The sequence below is a fragment of the Neodiprion pinetum genome, chromosome 5 (assembly GCF_021155775.2).
Source record: "Neodiprion pinetum isolate iyNeoPine1 chromosome 5, iyNeoPine1.2, whole genome shotgun sequence".
NCBI lineage: Eukaryota > Metazoa > Arthropoda > Insecta > Hymenoptera > Diprionidae > Neodiprion > Neodiprion pinetum.
In genome coordinates this window covers 1,676,389-1,696,511 of record NC_060236.1, presented here as the reverse complement: position 1 = coordinate 1,696,511, position 20,123 = coordinate 1,676,389, and the positions used below count along the sequence as shown (strand labels likewise).

At 35.4% G+C, this 20,123-nt stretch overlaps 1 protein-coding gene across 4 annotated transcripts in view; it reads right to left on the bottom strand.

The window, feature by feature from the left end:
* Positions 1-1,241: 1,241 nt before the first annotated feature.
* Positions 1,242-20,123, bottom strand: part of LOC124219887 (G-protein coupled receptor Mth2) — a 32,235-nt gene continuing 13,353 nt past the window's right edge. For 3 of the 4 annotated variants that reach the window (XM_046628116.2, XM_046628119.2, XM_046628118.2), the window contains exons 2-5: positions 15,809-15,887; positions 5,144-5,328; positions 3,408-3,573; positions 1,242-2,344 (exon numbers count right to left, since the gene is read on the bottom strand). In XM_046628116.2, the coding sequence (XP_046484072.1) occupies positions 1,984-2,344; positions 3,408-3,573; positions 5,144-5,328; positions 15,809-15,887 (791 nt within the window). In that variant the 3' untranslated portion in view covers positions 1,242-1,983. Of the gene's footprint in view, positions 2,345-3,407; positions 3,574-5,143; positions 5,329-15,808; positions 15,888-18,399; positions 19,215-20,123 lie in introns of those variants that run through there. The other variant, XM_046628117.2, reaches the window with a different exon arrangement.

Genomic DNA, 20,123 nt, shown 5'->3' with positions numbered 1-20,123 from the left:
CATTTTCGTGAAATCTTATTTTGTGTTACATAAATATGAAGATTTCATTTTATCGTAATTTGATTGTCTCAGGTAAGTTGATCGGCCGTTTGAAATACCTTCCTGTATTACAATGTTACAACGTGTAAAGGTGTTGGAAAATTATTTCGGTTGTGAACTTTGAGAAATTTGTTTATTCATAAGCATATCACAATACAAAAAGCAATATTCAAGATTTGAACAATCGTGCTTCATTATACATACAGAGTAAGTATTATTCGTAATAAGATACACGAATATACATATAAGGTAGGTGCGGTTTAATATAATTAACAACAATTGTGTCACAATATTTTAAGTATGTACCAAACAGATACTGAAAACCGGTGTCCATAAGTACCGAAAAAAAAACAAAAAAAAAAAAAAAAAATGATTGTTAAACGAATTAGACATCCCGTGAGAAGTTTTTATTAGCAAGTGATAACAACGCGATTGAAAATTTAAATCTATAACCGCCGTCAAATTTGGAGAGTTTACTTAAATCTCAGGTCGAAATCCGACGTATGAAAATGTCATTTTTGTTTTAATTCCTTTTTTTTCCCCTTGTTCATTGAATGTAAATAACAAATATATCGTTAAGGTATTCGTGTTGATCAAAAAAATATTTACTCGTGTTCTTATCGCACAAAATACAGATACACATGCACACCCACGCAAAATTTATCGCCTAGCCTCGCGTCGATACTGTCAAAATGTTGAAATCTCAATGACTGATATAAATATAATGAATAGCTAAATATCCATTAGTAACAGTGTCCGGCTAGATAGTTATCTTCCTTTATACCCACAAAACGTTCTCTCACGTAAAAAAAAAAAAATAAAAAAAAATTGCAAATTTTCCTAACACTTTTAAAGTAATGTTATTAATTATAATAGCAAAATATACACGCCGCCGGGGGCAAACATTGTGTATTACAACTTTGGTTGGAAGTAACTATACATGTTATATCGAATTAAAATAGCTATTTACAGATCGTAGATTGTCGAAAAAAAAAACACCAAGGTTTATAGTCATTAATGCAGCGTTTGATTGTTGCTGCAATTAGAAGATTATAAGTGATTAAAGTATAAATCTATAAGTTATAAGTAACAAATATGTTATGATTATAGCCAATTTTCGTAAAGTAGAATCACTCATTCGAAATTGTACAACAGGCGAATATATTTGGTTGCGTTAAAGATTTTGGAGAGGTAATCGATCATTTTCAAAATCAATTGTTATTGCTTCGCGTCCTGGAAGATCGATAATTTTTTTTTTTTTTTTTTTTACCCCAACCAACGAAGCCTCTCGAATATCTTTCAAGTTACGTAAATTTTGTATATTCTAATTACACACGTTTAATATGAGAGTTTAAAATAATAATTACATTACAATTATAATATATTTATAATTTGTCAAATCTCAAACTTTTAACTATCAGACATTAATAATATTACATCTCAGTCACTCGATGTTAAAAAAAAAAAAACAAAGAAAGAAGAACCATTCACTGGATTCAACTCACAGTGTAAAGAAAGATGGGATTATATTCGGATAAAATTACAATAATAATGATTATTATTGTTATTAAAACTATTTTCTATAGATAATTTTATGATCTCAACTACACGAAGAGACGAATAGATTCAAATTGTAAGTCAAAATATAATCGTAGCAAACTATTTGTAGATTTAAAATTGCGATATATAGTGAAAACTTGCAGCGATATCGATGTTTTAACCAAAAATATTTAAAAAACAAAAAGAAAGCTTTCTCTTTATTTCAATTGGTCGTACGCGTTTATCATTTTTATTTCTTTCATGCACATAATTAACTTTTTCTGATCCTATCGCTCTTTAAAAATGAAAAAATCTTTCCAATCGTTGCTACGAATTATACGCGTAATAATTGTGATTCACAACTCTTTCCGGTGGTAATAAACGTCGTTAATGATCCGAACTTTTTTAGGCACCGTCGCTGTCGTCAAATTTTGTCGATTTGTATTTAGCGGCGGGTTCTGGACACGAGTTTGTTTTCTCATTCAGAGGAACGGATGTTGTGCAAGTCCGGGACGTCGAGCTGTGATAAGCGCTCCTCGTTGAGTCTCGTGATAAAAAATTTTCCCCTTTACATCCGAAGCGTTTCATTAATAAACGTTTAATCTTCTCCTTCCATACGAATATTATAAATATTATCACACCCTGGAGGGTGTTTGCCAAATCCGTTATGTACCAAAGGTACTCCGGACTCTTGTACGCCCAGGAGATTATCTCCATTGACCAGTTGATGCCCATAACGATGAACAATTTCAGGTACAAGTTGAACCTGCGAAATTGAAACATCGAAATAATAATTAAAACGAATGCGATGTCATTTTTTTTTTTTTTTCATCACAAATGAGACGATAGTCAATTTTGTTGGTCTGAATACCCTTGTGTATTATACGGGGTGTATTAATACGGGGGATTTTTTAATTTGGTAATGGAAAAACACGGAAAATAGAACAATTTTTTATCTAGGGAATCGGAAATCATTTTTTGACGTAACAAGTTGACTTTTTTTCCTCGAAAAAACAAATTTGCTTAACGCTGACTATTTTTGCAAGTTACATTTTTCTTTTTAGTAACTTACTGGAACTTGGAGAAAATTTCAGGGAAAACTAGATTTTAGGTAATGGAAAATGTGGAAATGGCGTGGAATTTTTTTTTTTCCCAAAAAAAATTTGTGGCCACCCTGTAAATAGTTACAGAGAAAATATTTAAGGAGGTGACAATTATTGAAAGTGGTGTTTAAATCGACTATGAAAAAGACATAAAAAAAAAAGAGATAGACGAAACTATTTTTCGCCAAAAGTATTCGCGGTGAGAAAATGTTAAAACTGTGTAATCGTCGGGTTTCTCTTTCCACTTGGACGAGGCAATCAAAATTAGCCCGTCGGTGTTTGAGCGTGAATAGTATCGGTTTATTGCTTCAAACTTTTAGTATAAACAAGTTAATATAAACCTGACAATTTCGCCCAGATGATTTTCTTGACAAGAAGAGAAGGAGAACTAAAATTGAAGCTCTATAATATTTGTAATATAGGGAAAATTTACAGCCTTATGATTGATTCATCGTGTGAATTAAATCACGTTATTCGTGTTAAAAAATTTGTATTACAAACTGAATTCGGATTAACGTCGTCGAAAAACATTATTGCCAAACTGTCAGCGGAAAGTTGTATCGTGGCGAAGTGTTAAAAGTTTTTTTACTCTAAATTTTATTTACTACCACGGGTGATAAAATTAATGGATTTTTCTTTTATATACATTTATAAATATTGACATATTATCAAACGCGGGGATTTCATTGTGTACTAAAATTGTACGAACTAAAATTTTTCACTCACCACTGCTTATTATCATCGTGACGCCTGCTTTCTGTTCCTTTCAATTGATGCGCCGTGTTCTTTTTATGTTGTATAATCTTTGCCGCCGTTAAGATGAACAAAATTATGTTACAGAGAACCGTCAATCCCATCGGTATGTAAAAATAGTAAGCTTTCGCCATTTCCGCTGTAAAAAAAATTTTAATTTATAATATTTGTATAATACGGATCTATTAATTGGACATGCGTGAGTCTGTGCAATACATTATTGAAACGAAAAAAACAAAGTTGCAACGTTGCTTTAATTTCTTAATCAAATGTTTGATCATTTCTCATTCTTTATTCAAGATTAGCGATTAATTTGAGATTAATTACACTGTGGAATCAACTATTCATACAATTGTACACGTGGAATGTAATGAGAATTGTTAAACAATATTATTAGCGGCAATATTTTACTCACGATTGTGGTTCATCTTTTTTATTAATAATGATATGTTATTTTTTAGATTGTAGAACGGATCTCGAGTGAGTTATACGTGTATAAATAACAGCTTGTAATAATATTGATGAAGTTGTCGATTTGCGGTTGATTTAATCAAGAGTTCCAAGTACTCTCTGTGATTCATTTGAACCACCTGCGTTTTTATACTGATGAATATTTTCTTTCCCTAGTTTCACAATGAGGATTCGAAACAAACAGAGTTTCTCAACGAAAACGGTTCCTACAATTTCTATTCTTGATACGGATTGAAAATTTTTGCAATAACGCGGTGGCTGAACAATCGAACGAAACAAATGTTTCGGTAAAAAAGTCACGCCGAATTGCCGCATCGTGCCAAATCGAAACTATTTGTTTGAAATTCCGATCAAAATCGTCGATTAGTAAACGATTCCGAGGAAATTATTATCGAGGTATAATTTGTGATACGAATTTATTCTTAATCATGATATTAAATTTTGCAATTTTCAAACAACATCGAATGCTGCGTGCCCTGATCTCACGTCCGGTGGATATTAATAAGTCCATAAATTTAGTCCAGTCAAAATAGGTCTGAATTGAAGATATTCGGTATACGGCTGCATTTTTGTGCACAGGGATTTCCGCCCCTCAGGAACTCAAATCTGAAGTCATTTTTGAGTTGCATAGCCGGAGTTTTGAGAAAACAGCAAAATTTGACGTTTTTTGCAATTTCTTCCAAAACTGCTATCGATGGATAAAAAATGAATCAATCATCGTGCAGAGCGGAAAATTCTACATCGAATTATGTCCTCATATGTCGGAAACGGAGTCGGATTAACAAATTGAGCAAAAAGAAATCCTACTTATCGATGGTATCTGGGGAATTTTGGTGAAATGATTTCTTGAATGAGAAAAAAGGAATTCTACTTATCGACGGCATCTGGGGAATTTTGACGAAATAATTTTTTTTCTCTTAATTTGTTAATCCGACTCCCTTTCCGACATACGAGGACATAATTCGATGTAGAATTTTCCGCTCTACACGATGGTCAAGTGATTTTCCATCCATCGATGGGATTTTTTGAGGAAAAACCCAATAAACGTCGAGTTTTGCTATTTTCTCGAAACTCTGGCTATGCAGCTCAAAATTTACTTTAGATTTAAGTGCGGCCATATCGCGGATATTTTTAATTCCGACCTATTTTGACTCGACTAAATTGTGCCCATTTTTTTTTTATTCTTTTTGATATTTAATATTGCGATATTTGCTGTACTTTACAGCAGCTACACTTACTCTTGAACCAACACTTTTCCACTCCGAATTCGGGGCGAACTACATTGCTGGGAATTCCCGGTGCGTATTCCATAATTATGCAAATTCCCGTCAACAGACATGCGCATCCCCAAGCATATATAGAGTACAATATGAACTTTTTGCGTTCACGTTGTCTTACGCTGCCCTGAATTGACCGGTAACCCCTGCAACACAACAAAATTTATTCAAATCGAGTCCTAAAAGTAGAAAAAACAAAGCAAATAATTTAACAAACTTTTGCTATCACCGGTCTATAAACTATACTTTTTACGGCGATGGCGACGAAAATATAAAGATACGGTATTGCGATCTCGTATAGAACGAAATTACGTGCGTGATAAATACATTCGTATGTATAAATACACACACGCATACCTGTACGTACATTTAATTAATAATTCATAAAACGTTGCCAAATTATACGATGATTAATGGGTAATTAAAACAATTTATCGTGTCAATTGAATGGCAGTAAAGGATGAGGACGAAGTTACTAACGTTATTGTAACGACGCGTGCTTAGGCAAAATAATTTAGTTAACCATTGTAAACAAAATATACAAGTTATCTTGAATTTTCTAATAATGATTCATTTTTCTCCTGATGTTGTATCGTTACGTTAACGTTACTAACTTCAGCCTTGTAATAAAAGTAGGTGCAACACGCAGTTGATTCGGGTGTTTAACGTGCGAGTAGCGACAAAATTTTTCTATGTACAAATTAGGATTGCGAATTGTTACCATTTTCTTGCAGCCGTGCAAACGATCATTATTATTTTTCTAATTAATTTATCATACGTTGTTACAGGCAATCAATAGCGTGCAAGTTTGTTATCGATGTGATAAGTGCACAACAATTAACCACTTGTTTATTTATTTTTTTTCTACGCTACGAGTCTGTTACTTGATGGGAAACTTCCAAGGAACAAAAAATGATGGAAGAAAAATTAGTTTACCAGGCACGCGGTTAAAAAGAAATAGAAAACAAAGACGATAATAGCGTATTTGCGTGAAAGACTTAACATTATACGTATTGTGAATATTTACATTGGATTTTTACCCACCCTACTGGATGATTCTGGGCAACTAACTTCGTAGGCTGCAAGCTTGTAATTATACAAACAGAGATGTTTTATTTACAGCGAATTGAATAAAAAAATAGTGACGGAAAGGACACAAATTTCCTACACATAATGCGATGATGATCAATTTTGTTTGGTTGTTTTTTTTTTTTTTAATTTTTCATCCTTTTTCGAAAGTAAAACAGCCTCTAATATTTCGAGTTTTCTTTTTTCTTTTCTGCTTTAACCCTTTGAGTCACAGTCGTAAGTATTCTTACCATTTACATTTTTTGTATATTTAGAGAATTTTGAAAACATGTTTCTTTGCGTTTTTTTTTTTTTTTTGCTATTTCTGATGATATATCTAATAGATTTTCAATACTCGAGAGTAATTGTTGCGATATAATGTAAATTGTTATTGTTAGAAACAAATTGATTGTAAAAATATCGTGCAAATCGAAGGAACAATTCAATACCGAGAAAGTTATTCCTCTACACGTAAGAATGTTGTGCATAAATTGTAAGTTTTTCGAATCGCTGATTACGAATCTAAAATCCGATTTTGAAAATTCAAAATAACGGATCCAATTTGACGGACAAAAATGTCAAATTCGATCGAATCCGGAGAAAAACCTCTGTCAAGAGGTTTTTGGGGTCGCTGATTACGAATCTGAAATCAGATTTTGCAAATTCAGTACGCCGAATCCGATCAGCGACACCAAAAACTCCTGTATAAAGTTTTTTCTGACCATATTCATTAAAATTTGAAATATTCGTCCACCATATCGGATCCATCATCTTGAATTTTGAAAATCTGACATCAGATTTGCGATCACCTGCAATAAAATTTGATACAACACAATGACGTGCGACTCAAAGAGTTAAATTTATTTCACAAACTTGTCACGCACGACCAGCGATAAGCGATAATAAATAATTCATCCTGCTGTGATTAAATCGCTTTGGACTCGGCAAACTCTTTTATACATTATAGATGTGTTTTATAAACCTGAGCAGAAATTCAAATGAAACCAAAACCCCGAAGCTGTACAATATACGCGTAACACCCACGTCTGTAATTCTTATTTCCCCTTCTCTCTCTCTCTCTCTCGCTCTTTCTCTCTTTCGTGTTCTTGCATAAAACGTACACTACAAAAGCATTAATTCGGGGACGGAAAGCACTGGAATTAGTTGTTTTTTTTTTTCTTATCTCGACACGCAATCCACGTGCCCGTTAATTCATCAGCCGTCAAATCATTTCACGTCGAGGCTAATTACAATAATGAACGTACGTTATTCGCGATGAACCGTGCGAGGAAAGAGCCGAGAAAACAAACAAAGAAAATTTGTTTTTTTTTTTCAGAGCGAATGAAAATTCGTAGTACTGTAGACCAGTTCACTTTAATTTTAATTTTCTACATCCCACCGCTGTCACCGACGTTTGTAACACCGGCAAATTCGTTTTCTCGATTTCCTCGAGCTCGCCTGAAATTCCGCGAATTCATTCTTCTCTTTTTTTTTTTTTTTTTGCTCTTCCTTTGAAACATACCGCAGACACACCCATGTGTCCAATTATTCGGCATGAAATTTGTACACGACAACGTTGATCCTAGTCACTTTTCCAACTACGTAAATTTCTACATTACTCGGTACGTTATTACTCTACGCAATATTTCGTTACGCGCAGTTACTCTCTCTCTCTCTCTCTCTCTCTTTTTCAACATACAACGGATAATTACGAATCGAGACACATGTCCTGAACAAAAAATTATCTAATCTTTGTTAATCCGCAAGTCGTACGTACAATTTTTGCGTACACAAGCAGTAAACAATTTGTTAAATCTAATAAATATACCGAGGAGAAATATTCTGTTAGTTCGTCACACAAATGTGGATTCATTTGTCGACAATTGATTTAATTTAGATCTTTATTCCGACCACTTCTTCTTGTCTTTTTTTCTACTCGAATGACATTTTCGTCAAATTGAAATTTTGAAATGTATACGAATACATTTTTTTTTTTTTTTTTTTCATTCTCATATTTTTAGTTTTTCATTATAATTTATCGTTGTTGTGGAATTTAAGAAAAATTGCGCCTTTAAAAATATACACGTAGGATCAAAGAAAATCGAGAAAACCGGATGTATAGAATCGGATCGGATGAAAAAGAAATTGAAGAAAATAGGTTGAAAGAAACAATGTTATCGGTAAATATCGTATACATATTATATGCGTATTATAATATGAGCAAAAAGAGTACAAGTCGTAAAAACTCGTTGAAAAATTCAAATTCTAAATATTATCCCTCTTCGAGTTTACCCATAAATCATTGGATTTTTTCGCATCCATGTATACGTGTTTATATTCTAAATAAACGTGCGAAAAAATATCCTTTGGTACACACATACACGTGTATACATAATATATACGCGAATATGTAAAGAAAAAAAAAAAAAAAAAACAAAGAAGAAAGAATGCGATAAAATTTCAACAATAAAGAACAACGATGACGCACGAATTTCCTTAGAAATCGACCATGAATGACGTTAAGTAGAGAAGCGAATCCGAATAGAGTTGGAAAAAATTTTTGTAAACGGAAATGAAAAATTCTCTGCTTCTTATTTATTTAAATAGGTCGACGAGTTTTATTTTTCTTTCCGTTGAAAGCAAGGAGAGAAAAAAAAATTAAAATTAATAGTAATAATAATAATAATAATAAAGTTACTCCCAGCGAATCGCAACACGAAACGATCGACGATGTTTAGTTTGCAAAACGACAAGGAATATATTCCCGGTATTAGTCGCAGGAAATTACACGCCTAGATGTTTGTACACCTTATAACCTACCATCAGTTTCCGGGGTCTCGTTGTTTTACTTGCCACGGTGGATTTTCAGGATGGGATCGAATTATATTACGGGCAGAGGAAATTGTCCGTCGATGGCAAACAGTGTCGTCGTTCGCATTATGTATAGACGGTGTTATTGCCGTTTGGGGCGGGGTTGAAATTACGAATTTGAAAATTTGCGAAAGCGACGAATTCTGAATTTTTTTTTTTTTTAAGCAAAGATATCGAAGTTTGACGAAACGGCGAACATTTCGAAGAGGCGAAAATGAGATAATTTCAATATTTGGAACACCGAAATTCCGAATAATCGACGATTTTTATCTTTCATCTTTCTTTGTTTCGCATTTTCGATATTTTTATGTTCGCACTGAGAGAAATTTTTAGTTCCGGTTACCGCTCGGTCCTTAACTATTTTCATTTTTTAAATGAAAATTAGTTTTCTACCCGTTACCGGAAAGTCTAGTATTCGCTACTATTCTTTATCATTACGATCGCTGTTGCTTTATTTTCTCGCAACTGTTGCGAAAATTCAATGCTCGCGCAACGATAAATTGACGTTACAGGCTTTTTTGACTAAAAAAGTAGAGTAAACCTCAGAAACTGATTTCGCGTTGCGATAACCAAAAAAGGATCGACGATAGCGCAAAATTGTTAGGCGTACGTCGTTTTTCCTAATTCCAACAATATTGAAACAATCAATTTTTCTAGTTACCGTAACAAATGAAATTTTTCTCAGTGTGCCAATTTTTGAAATCACATTCGATTCATGTTGTAAATCAATCAACAAATGATTGAAGAAAAGTCTCCGCGTGGCACTTATTGGTCCAAACACACACACCGCATTGTTTATCGCACAGACAACACGCGTGGGTGTTGTTTCAGTTATACACGTTTCGTTGATTATTTACCCACGCTAATTGGGTTACACATTGTATATATACATTCGTGTAGTATTATTGCGACGTTGATATATATATATATATATATATATACGCTAAACGTCATTTCATCCTCTCGAATAGAAGATGAGAAATTATTGCCGATATTCTGAGAGTCAGAGAAGCGAGACGTTTTTTTTTTTTTTTTTTTTCATCTTTTCCACATTACAAGTATTTGTCACGAATTTATACTTGAAAAAGTTGAAACGCAGTTGTGAGAGTTATTATTCAATTTATCCTTTCACTTTTACAACTTGTAACAATCTTTCAGACTTTTATACGTATAATTAATCACGTTATTTTTTATTACCCTTATCAAATGAAAACCACGGAAGAATTTTTTACCGATAAAATATCTCTATTAAAAATACATGAATCTCGTATGGTTTTTAGTTATTAATATAATCTTTTTTTTTCTTCTTCTTTCCTCACGGGGCATCCGATACGCGTGGAAATGATCCGATTTATTGCACGACAAACGTGTAATACGTGTATAAATGTGTAACGCGTTTAAGTAATTAGTTGTAAATTCCCTTGTACGTTGGGCTCGGCTTCGTAAAGAAGGACAAAAATTGAAACAAAACAAAAAAAATTTTAAAATTTAATCATACCAATATCACACACACCTTGTACTTTTGGTACAATTTTAATATTTAAACGCTCAGGTGGATAATTGTTATTTTTTTTAAATTTGTTTGTGATTTTTTTTCCCGTTTTTTACGTCAGGAAAAAAGTAATCATTTTTCAACAACAATCGCCCAGACGTAACGCGGAAATTGAATACCTTTTGACAGAAAAAAAAAAAAAATATTTCCTTCCTAATTGCGTAGTAAAAAAATTCGTCGTCATCGAATTTATCGCGATCCAACTCAGAATGCCAAATCGTACATGTATTAATATTGTATAGATGTTCGTGTGAAAGTTTATCAACTTTCTACTTTTTATTATTTATTATTTCATTTCTCTGCAGATTTTCATTCTTTGTTCCTTTGTCTTTTCTTCCTTTTTATTTCCACATCCACTTTGACCGAGTTTCCTGCCGAGAGAATTTGTGGCCTTGTTTTACGTTGAAAACAATCGTCGGTTCAAGAATGATGAAAACACGAAACGTCACAAATGTTTATATACAAAAACGATATGTATATTCATATGTTTTTACCAATTCTCTTACGCCGCTGGGTATGAAACTCGTTTTCGTTTTGCCCGAACGCGATGTGCAAATGTAACGCGTATCCGTGAATATCTATATACATACATACATACATATATATATATATATATATAGACAGATGATAGACAGATTCATACGAAAGATTGTAGATATTAACGAACGTATAAAACTCCCGACAGTTGGTCAAACTTTGGCCATATGTGAATATCGAGGAGCTTTATCCGTGATTTAGAAAATTCGTTTCACCTTCGAGCGATTGAAACTTTTGTCATATTCACCTCATATCAAGGATTGATATTCACATTCATAATAAATAAGCGATCAAAACTTTCTTCCATAAATGTTGGATAGAAAAAAAAAGTTTACTCCCCGCGTTTGTAAAATTAAAAATAATCATTAGTCCGCTGCATTCTCCGAGTTTTCACTTTGCCTGATTCTTGTTGTTGTTGTTGTTGTTATTATTATTATTATTATTATTATTATTATTATTATTATTATTATTATTACTACTACTATAAACGGCTAGATGAATAATAAAAGAAATAATTCGTGTGAAATTTTTGTTTTACAATCCTCACGATTATTTTTCTTCGGGAAAAAACTACCCAAAAAGAAGAAAACAAAAAACCATTCGTCGACGAATTAACGGACGCTCAACGCGTTTTGTGTATCATCCTTAATACGCACTCGAACTGGGATCAAAGTTTTCGTTGGGATTTTTTTTTTTTTCTAAACCGTAATGTAGATAAGATAAAACGGTCAGGTGGGTTCACGATAGTAATTGACCGTTGTTACTTGTCACGGCATCACTTCGAGAGAGAAAGAGGGTGGAGAAAAAAAAAAAAAGGAACGAGTTACAGTGTCAACCCGTTATGGTCCGATGACGCAGTTAAATTTACGCATGCTACCTTATAACGTGTATATGTACATATATATATATAACCTGTTAGAGATACCCGAATGTTATTAATTAATTAATACCGGCTAATGGAATGCACGTTAATTACTAGCCGCGACTCAACAACGCTTATTTCAGTTTTCAAAAAATGCTACACTGGATGCGTAATTCATATAGTATTTTTCATAAAAATGTTTTTGTGTACGTAAATACGTAAATATCCGAAATTGCAAACTTGAGTCTGTGTGTTTTAGTACAATTCGTGACCTAGAATATTCGAAATAATATAAAAAATTTACATCAAACTTATATGTATGTCCTGTGCTATATATACACATACACACAATGCAAAGAAGTTGCTAAAAGTTGACATTTATTTTTTTAATTGTGGTTTTTTATTTTGCGTACAATCTCTATTCCAAGCGTTGAGATCGTACGAAGAAGAACATTATCGACGATGAAATAAATTTCTGTCGAAAGAGAAAAAAGAGAAAGGGAGAAAAAAAAACACACACACACACACTCAACTGACCCATTTTGACGAAAGAGAATCGTGTATACGTATTTATGGAAATATTAGCACAAAAAAAAAAGAGACGATGTTATAATTATGTAAGTGTCTGCGATATATATACTCGATGAAAGAGGTTGCGTTGAATTGATGATTGTTCAAATTGAAACGATGAAGCCGTCAGTCCGGGACTACTGGACGATATACGCGAACAAAGAATAGAGGAAAAAGATTTGGAAAAAAGAGAAACCGAGTTGTTTGAGTTACTGGCAGCTTTTGCGCCGTATCCGCTTTCATCGTATAATTATAGATTTACTGTAAATTAAATATAGACACACATCCCATGACTGGCTAGACAAGTGTTAATGATGCGCGGGGGGATAAATTTCGTTTATTCTCGAACCGAATATTAATAAATTATCCATCTTTTACGCTTCGGTGATATTCGACGGTGTAAAAGCCGGACGCGTTTCGCGTTCGATGGTGAAATTTATCGTACCGTTTCAAACGGTTGGTTACACGATCGATTACTGTGTCAAAGAATCGAAATTTTGTAAATAAATTAAAATGCAGCGTTGCTTTTGGAGGAGATCTGGATTTTCTTGCCCGCAGGAAAAATCCCCGGAACCATGTGTTATGGAAATTTATGAAAATCCGGGACATTGAGAAAGATTTCATTTGTTACGGTAACTGGAAAAATTCAGTAAAACAGGTATCGTTAAAAAAAGTGTTTGAATATTGTTGGAATTAGGAAAAACGAGATGAGCGTAACAATTTTGCGCTATCGTCGATCCTTTTTTGGTTATCGCAACGCGAAATCAGTTTCTGAGGTTTACTCTACTTTTTTAGTCAAACAAGGGCTTAGCGTTAATTTATCGTTACACGAGCATTAAATTTTCACAACAGTTACAAGAAAATCTAGCAACAACGATCGTAATGAGAAAGAATGGTAACGGCTAGAAAACTAATTTTTATTTTCTACCTAGAACTATATTTTTCGATTAAAAATCTCTCTCGGTGTACCTTTCACGGTTCGTCGATCTAAATTTGGCCTTGCTTGAAACTCTCGGAAATATCGGGGGGACTTTATATCGTTGGGAAAATTTCAGGTCGAATATTTGCTGCGTGAAAAAAGGCCGCTAGAAGTCTGTCGAATACGTTTCAAATCGATACGAAGTCGGTCAAAGCGATTTCGAGTCAGCGAAGTGATTCATAAACGAATGTGACTCAAAATTGCGGCTCTTAAGTCGCAAACTTTGAACTTTCGTGAGTGAAAATTGTCCTGGAAAATCTGAACGACAATTATACGTGACGTAAAGTTATTGTCGGTTGGAATCAGGGAGTATCGATAAATCGTTAAAGGCCTTTCGTCGGGTCAATTAATTGACTCGAATTGCACGCGACGCGTCGTTTAATCATCGACACGCCACGGGGCGTTTTACTTATCTAATAGCCATACCCCGCGGACATACGGGCAATAAATAAAACTGAACTAATCGTCTAGCTTTATTGACCCTCAATTAACACGAGCAAACTCCCGTATCAATACTCCCGATTAACCCTTTGAATTATAGTGGTATAAAGTATTCTTGCCACCTGTTTTATATCCGTTTTTTGTATATTTAGAGAACTTTGAAAAGATGTTTCTCTCCGGTTTTTTACTCTTTCTGATAGTGTACTGATAGGTTTTCAATACTCGAGAGTAATTGTTGCGATATAATGTAAATTGTTGTTGTTAGAAACAAATCGATTGCAAAAATATCGTGCAAATCGAGAAAAAATTCGTTTCCGAAAAAGTTATTCCTCTACACGTGAGAATTTTTTACACAAATTGTAAGCTTTTCGATTCGCTTATTACGAATCTAAAATCCGATTTTGTAAATTTAAAATAGCGGATCCAATTTGGCGGACAAAAATTTTAAATTTGATCGAATCCGGGGAAAAAACTCTGTCAACGGGTCTTTTGGGGTCGCTGATTACGAATCTGAAATCAGATTTTGCACGAAATAATACGAAATGTTTCAATTTCTGTAAAAATTCGTCGTAGTAGAAATTTTCACCGTGGGGAAATTCTCGAATTAGTGAATGGGAGTCACTGTCACATAATTCTTACAGAATCGAGACCAGCATTTTTATCACGGACGGAAAACAAAGTAGCCGGAAAGTTAAGAAGGCATTGACGAATATTACTTTACATATAACGAAATGTGGCAGAAAGTCGAATGAAAAGAATTTCGAAATAACTAGTTAAGAATCATACGGACAATGCTTAGTTAGAAAATATTAACCACGGTGAAACCACAAGGCAAGATATTAATCAATATATGATTTTCACGTTTTTATTATCCTCTTTCCGCGGAAATTTTCCTGTATGACAACAAGGCGTGAAACTCTGTCGACATCGGTCATGATTAATAGGCATTTTCATTTTATATTTCTTATTTATATTACGAGGAAAAAGGATAAAAATTAAATATCATAGCCGCAGATTGCGCAATTTCTGCCTGATTACGCTTTTCTACAGACGATATTATTATTGATGATCTTGTATTTTTTAATTGGTTCTTTTTTTATTTCATTTCTACGCGAAACACTTTCTGGTTTATTAGCTGAACATATGGCAAAATAATCCAAGCCGATATCTAATCGTGACTCCCCCTCCATTTTCATCCTCAACATTCCTGCTACGCCTTGCCAAATAGACAAACAGAGAGAGAGAGAGAGAGAGAGAGAGAGAGAGAGAGAGAGAGAGAGAGAGAGAGAGAGAGAGAGAGAGAGAGAGAGAGAGAGAGAGAGAGAGAGAGAGAGAGAGAGAGGAGAGAGAGAGAGAGAGAGAGAGAGAGAGAGAGAGAGAGAGAGAGAGAGAGAGGAGAGAGAGAGAGAGAGAGAGAGAGAGAGAGAGAGAGAGAGAGAGAGAGAGAGAGAGAGAGAGAGAGAGAGAGAGAGACATGGAAAGGCGTATGGAAAAGTTAATGTCAAGTTCTTGGAAGCGTATGGCTCTTTGCCAAAACTGAATAAAAAATCTAACGACAATTTAACACGATTTCGGTTTGCAAAACTTGTATTGTGATTTTCCAAACAATTTTTCGTCTCGATTGGTCAAAGCCGTTTCTTTTTAAAGCTAGCTTATAAAAACATGGAAGAATCGTACGCGAATATTGATGTAGAAAAATATGCCGTGATAGTTTATACATACATAAAGGAAATATTGAAAACTTACGCAAACGTCCACCAGATATCGACGCACATAACGTTCAGCCAGAAGAAACTTGCGAGGAACGAGAAGTGGATGACAAACGCTGTAACATAATTAAATACATGTTTATTAATCATCGATTCGTGTATGAGTTTGAAAAAATAAAAAAATGAATAAACTCTTGTCGAAGAAACGAGATGAGAAGAAAACTCTCTTCAACAGCGACGCGTCACCGTCGTTAGTACTCTTTGCTCTTGTGCGGTTCAATAACAAGCCTACACCGGAAGTCAAAACCTCAAGTTATCCGGCTTAAAACCGGTTTCCAAGATGGATATATATTAGTATTATTTTTATTATTACCGGTACTGCTGTAGAATTATTGAGAATTTATACGAGTGTGTCGAAGAATTTGAATCGTCAACTTGATTTGTAAATAATATTATACACTAAACATCGCACGTTTGTAATATGAGACGTGGAAATGTTTTTCACTTCAATCAAGGACCACGCACAATGACGAAAGGCGCGGTTACCTCGATCGGGAAATATCGAAATAGAGGGAAAAGTCGTGTTTTTTATACCATCTGTTATAAAAAATAGATTAGCTTAACATGATTGACACCGATTTGGCGATGAATATTTGATGATACAACAACGTGGTGTACGGTGAAAAATCCGTCACAAATTCAAGTATAGTTTCCAGGACTTTTAAGGGACAAGTAAAATTCAAGGATATTTCCAGGATCACTGGACACCGTGAATAAACGATTTTTGAACACGAAACTGTTGGCTTACATCCAGCAAGGCAGTAAGATTGTGGAAAGGCTGCCAAGATATTCGTCAGAACCAGGAATCCGAAGGCGAAGAAGACACTCGACGTACATCATCAGTGTCAGTCCATGGAAGGTCCGGAGTTCCGGTAATATTTGATGTACCAAAGATGTAACGAAGAGGAACGGCAAGAATATCGCCGACCCGATGATTGAGACATTCGGACTTGTCTAGTCCCCGGAATCTTGATGGTCGAATCAAATTCTCGGCAGGTATTCCGACGAGTTTGCATCAAGGTTGAAAAAGTATTGGTTTACATCCCAAATGTAAGTTCCACTTTGGATGGAGCCGTTTTCGAGAAGGTAAAAGGTCTCGTCGGATCCGAAAACGAAGTGCTTGCAATTTTTTGCCACGAACATGCAAAAGTTCTCTTCGTCATTTCAATTCAACTTGAATTGTATTGATTGACCTGTCGGCTGAATAGACGGGCGGAAATTCGGCTGGAATCGAGTCGTTGGTCTCTATGCACGTTTCCACTCGGAACAACATTCCCAGAGGACAAAACAGGGGCACGTACGATTTTCCGGCGCCCTCAGTCCATCTTAATTCTTCGGAGAAATTGTGCCCGGACATTGAAATTATTCCTGATGAATTTGAAACCTGACCACTAAGATTGAACCGCGCGTTTATTGGGCATCGGCTTTTAAGGTCATTCGCGTCAAGTCCTTGCGGAAGCAGGCCGCACAAGATGCTCGTTACGACCAAGAAAGCTTCGAGTTTAACCATATTCAACAACGGGTGAAACTGTACTGGCTGGATATTCTTTAGGATCATAAGTATTTCACAATTAAAGGATATTGGAATATGGTTTCTATTATATCGACAGTGGTGGTTGGTTAACCTCTGATGACGTCAGAGTTGTCTTGTAGTCGCTAACTAAAAAAGGGCAGTGGCCCTTGTGCCAGAGTACAATGAATTCGTCAAAGTAACGTTGCACGTTTAACAACAAGCGTTGGGTTTTGCGTATAACTTGCCAATATAGCTGATGAAGTTTGATTCGTCTTAGTCTTCATTTGAAGTTGAGATGAAATATGCAAATTTGAGCAAAGCTGTGAGACATTATTATATATTATTCTTTAAACTTCAGCATTAGGCATGAGAGAATAATGATTTTTCATACAAATTAAGAAATAACGTATAAAAGAATTTACGTTCTTTGATAACCGTGACCTTCGCTAATCAGCGAAAGGTATTGGTAATCAGAAAAATGTTATGTAGGTAAAAAAAAAAAGGAAAATTTATATTCTTTATTTGCGTTTCCTAATAATGGTAATTCACGTCGATCAAGAAGGAGTACGAAACTACCACAAGGATATACACTACCAATTAAAACACCGAAAGAAATGAGTAACGTATTTTTTACCGACTTCGTTTTGTCCTCATACGCGATACGTCAATCTCCTGTAGAGGGAACCACTTTTGAAACGTTTTTACCCGAGCTATACATGACGATCTCAATTTCTACAACAATTGTCTCTTCCTTCCTTTTGATAAACTGATCAGCTTATTGAATAGGCCCCTGATTAATTGGTCTCGCTTCATCTTACATTTCGCTGAACGATGAATTCGTTCACTTGTGAGTTATTACCTAACGCCCTTATTACAGATATTCGATCAAATTAAGCGAGGCGAAAAAATGAATTCCATGTGGAGAAAACGGTCAAATGCGCATAGGATTATCGATGATGGCGTTGGAAGCAAAGGGAACGATAAGTGTAGTACGATAAGTAGAGAAAACAGTTGTAAATATTAATAATAATATCAACTGAAAGATGTTACATTACATGAGAATTGGCACAATGAATCAGACGTCGGGCCGATGATGTTGTTCAGCGATACTGTAACGTACGCGACAGTTAGACAGGCCACATACGTAGCAATCGAAAGTCCGTGGATGGTCATCGTTTCCGGTAGTATGGTGTAAGCGAGGAAGGTGGCGATGAAGAATGGAACAGAGATGATCATTATTCCACTGTTGAAGAGAGGGCGCATTATCAGCACCTCAGGCATGGGCTCGTAGCACATTTTTGGCATGAAAGTGGAAGAGCCGTAATCGAAGTTGAGACAGTAATCGTCGAACGTAATTATCCTGCTGACGTTATTGAACGGAAGATGAATCGAGCCGTTCCTCATAAGGTGAAAAATATCTTCGTCGCTTTCTTCGGGTTCCAGAATGTAGGCATCGCCACCATTGCAAGGATCCGAAACGATCATATGAAAGTTCTCCTCGGTCAGCTCAACAGGACTTATCTGATCATCGGGAATGTAGCCCAGAGTGAAATTTGTCGTCATCGAAGCGTTGCTCTTCACGCAGCTCCCTTCGACGGTGCTCATTCCCAGTGGACAACAGATTGGCAAGCACGGCTTGATATGGCAGATGCAACCGAAGATGTTACCATCTTGATGCCATATTGATGCGGGTGGGAAAACGTGATTGGATTTTCTCACTAACCCTAGTACATCCGGTTCAATGCCGGTTAGATTGATGCGCGCATTGATTGGACATTGGCGATGCACGTCGTCGGCAAAAAGCGGTTCAGGAACGATAAGAGACAGGGCACTAAGCACCAGCAAGACAACTTCGAAGTCAGCCATCTTCGACGACGTATGATGGCAAACTAATTCTGATTCCAGTGAGATGACTGCAAATCATGTCCCATGACTGTAGTCATACACTCACCGCAAATCTAGACCTTGTATGTATAGATAGGGTATAATATAAACGAGAAGTTCGACGAGTATAATTGTGTGATGAACGTGAAGTGTTTCTAACGGTCAACCGCCACAAAGAGGTTTCATTTCGCATGAGAGAGCTGTAATTTCTCGGAATTTCATCCCACGAATGACGACGTGACCACGGATAAGTGAAGGAAGGCTTCACCAACATCCAATATGACACTGAAGGAAGGAAAGTTGGCTCTGAAAAAAATGTTCCGGCTCTTTTACTACCCTAAAAGTGTGGATATTGAGGCCCAAGAACGATGAATGCACGGCATAAAGTCACCCAGGGTATGTGGACTCCATTATAATCTCTCGTAACCCGCGAATATGCTGCGGATTTTTATTCTCTTACAAACTTCAATTCTGACGAAAAAATCCAATTCCACTTGTCGAGATTACGAAGAAGTTCGTCGGCAGTCGTTTAGAGGATCCTGTTAGGTCCAAATTAATGAAATATCGGCTTCAACACCGAGGCCATGACATGTTTATAAATTAATTATTCTTATGTCGTCTGCAGGTTTGAACGGATGCGGTGCGATGGCGGTTTGTCCGGGGAAATTGGCGGTTGGGTTAGAACAGCACGGGAGAGAAACCACGCGAAGTACTTCTGCGCTGATTACCTCAATCGTGAACGTTTTTATCAATTGATTACGGCCAGCACAGTTTCAATCCGCGTGATATTGTTAATTATTTACCCACTGAAATTCCAGAACTACGTAAGAAGATACATCTTTATATAAGCGACTCATTCGCTCTTGTATTACGGAAACCACAAACTAATGGAGTC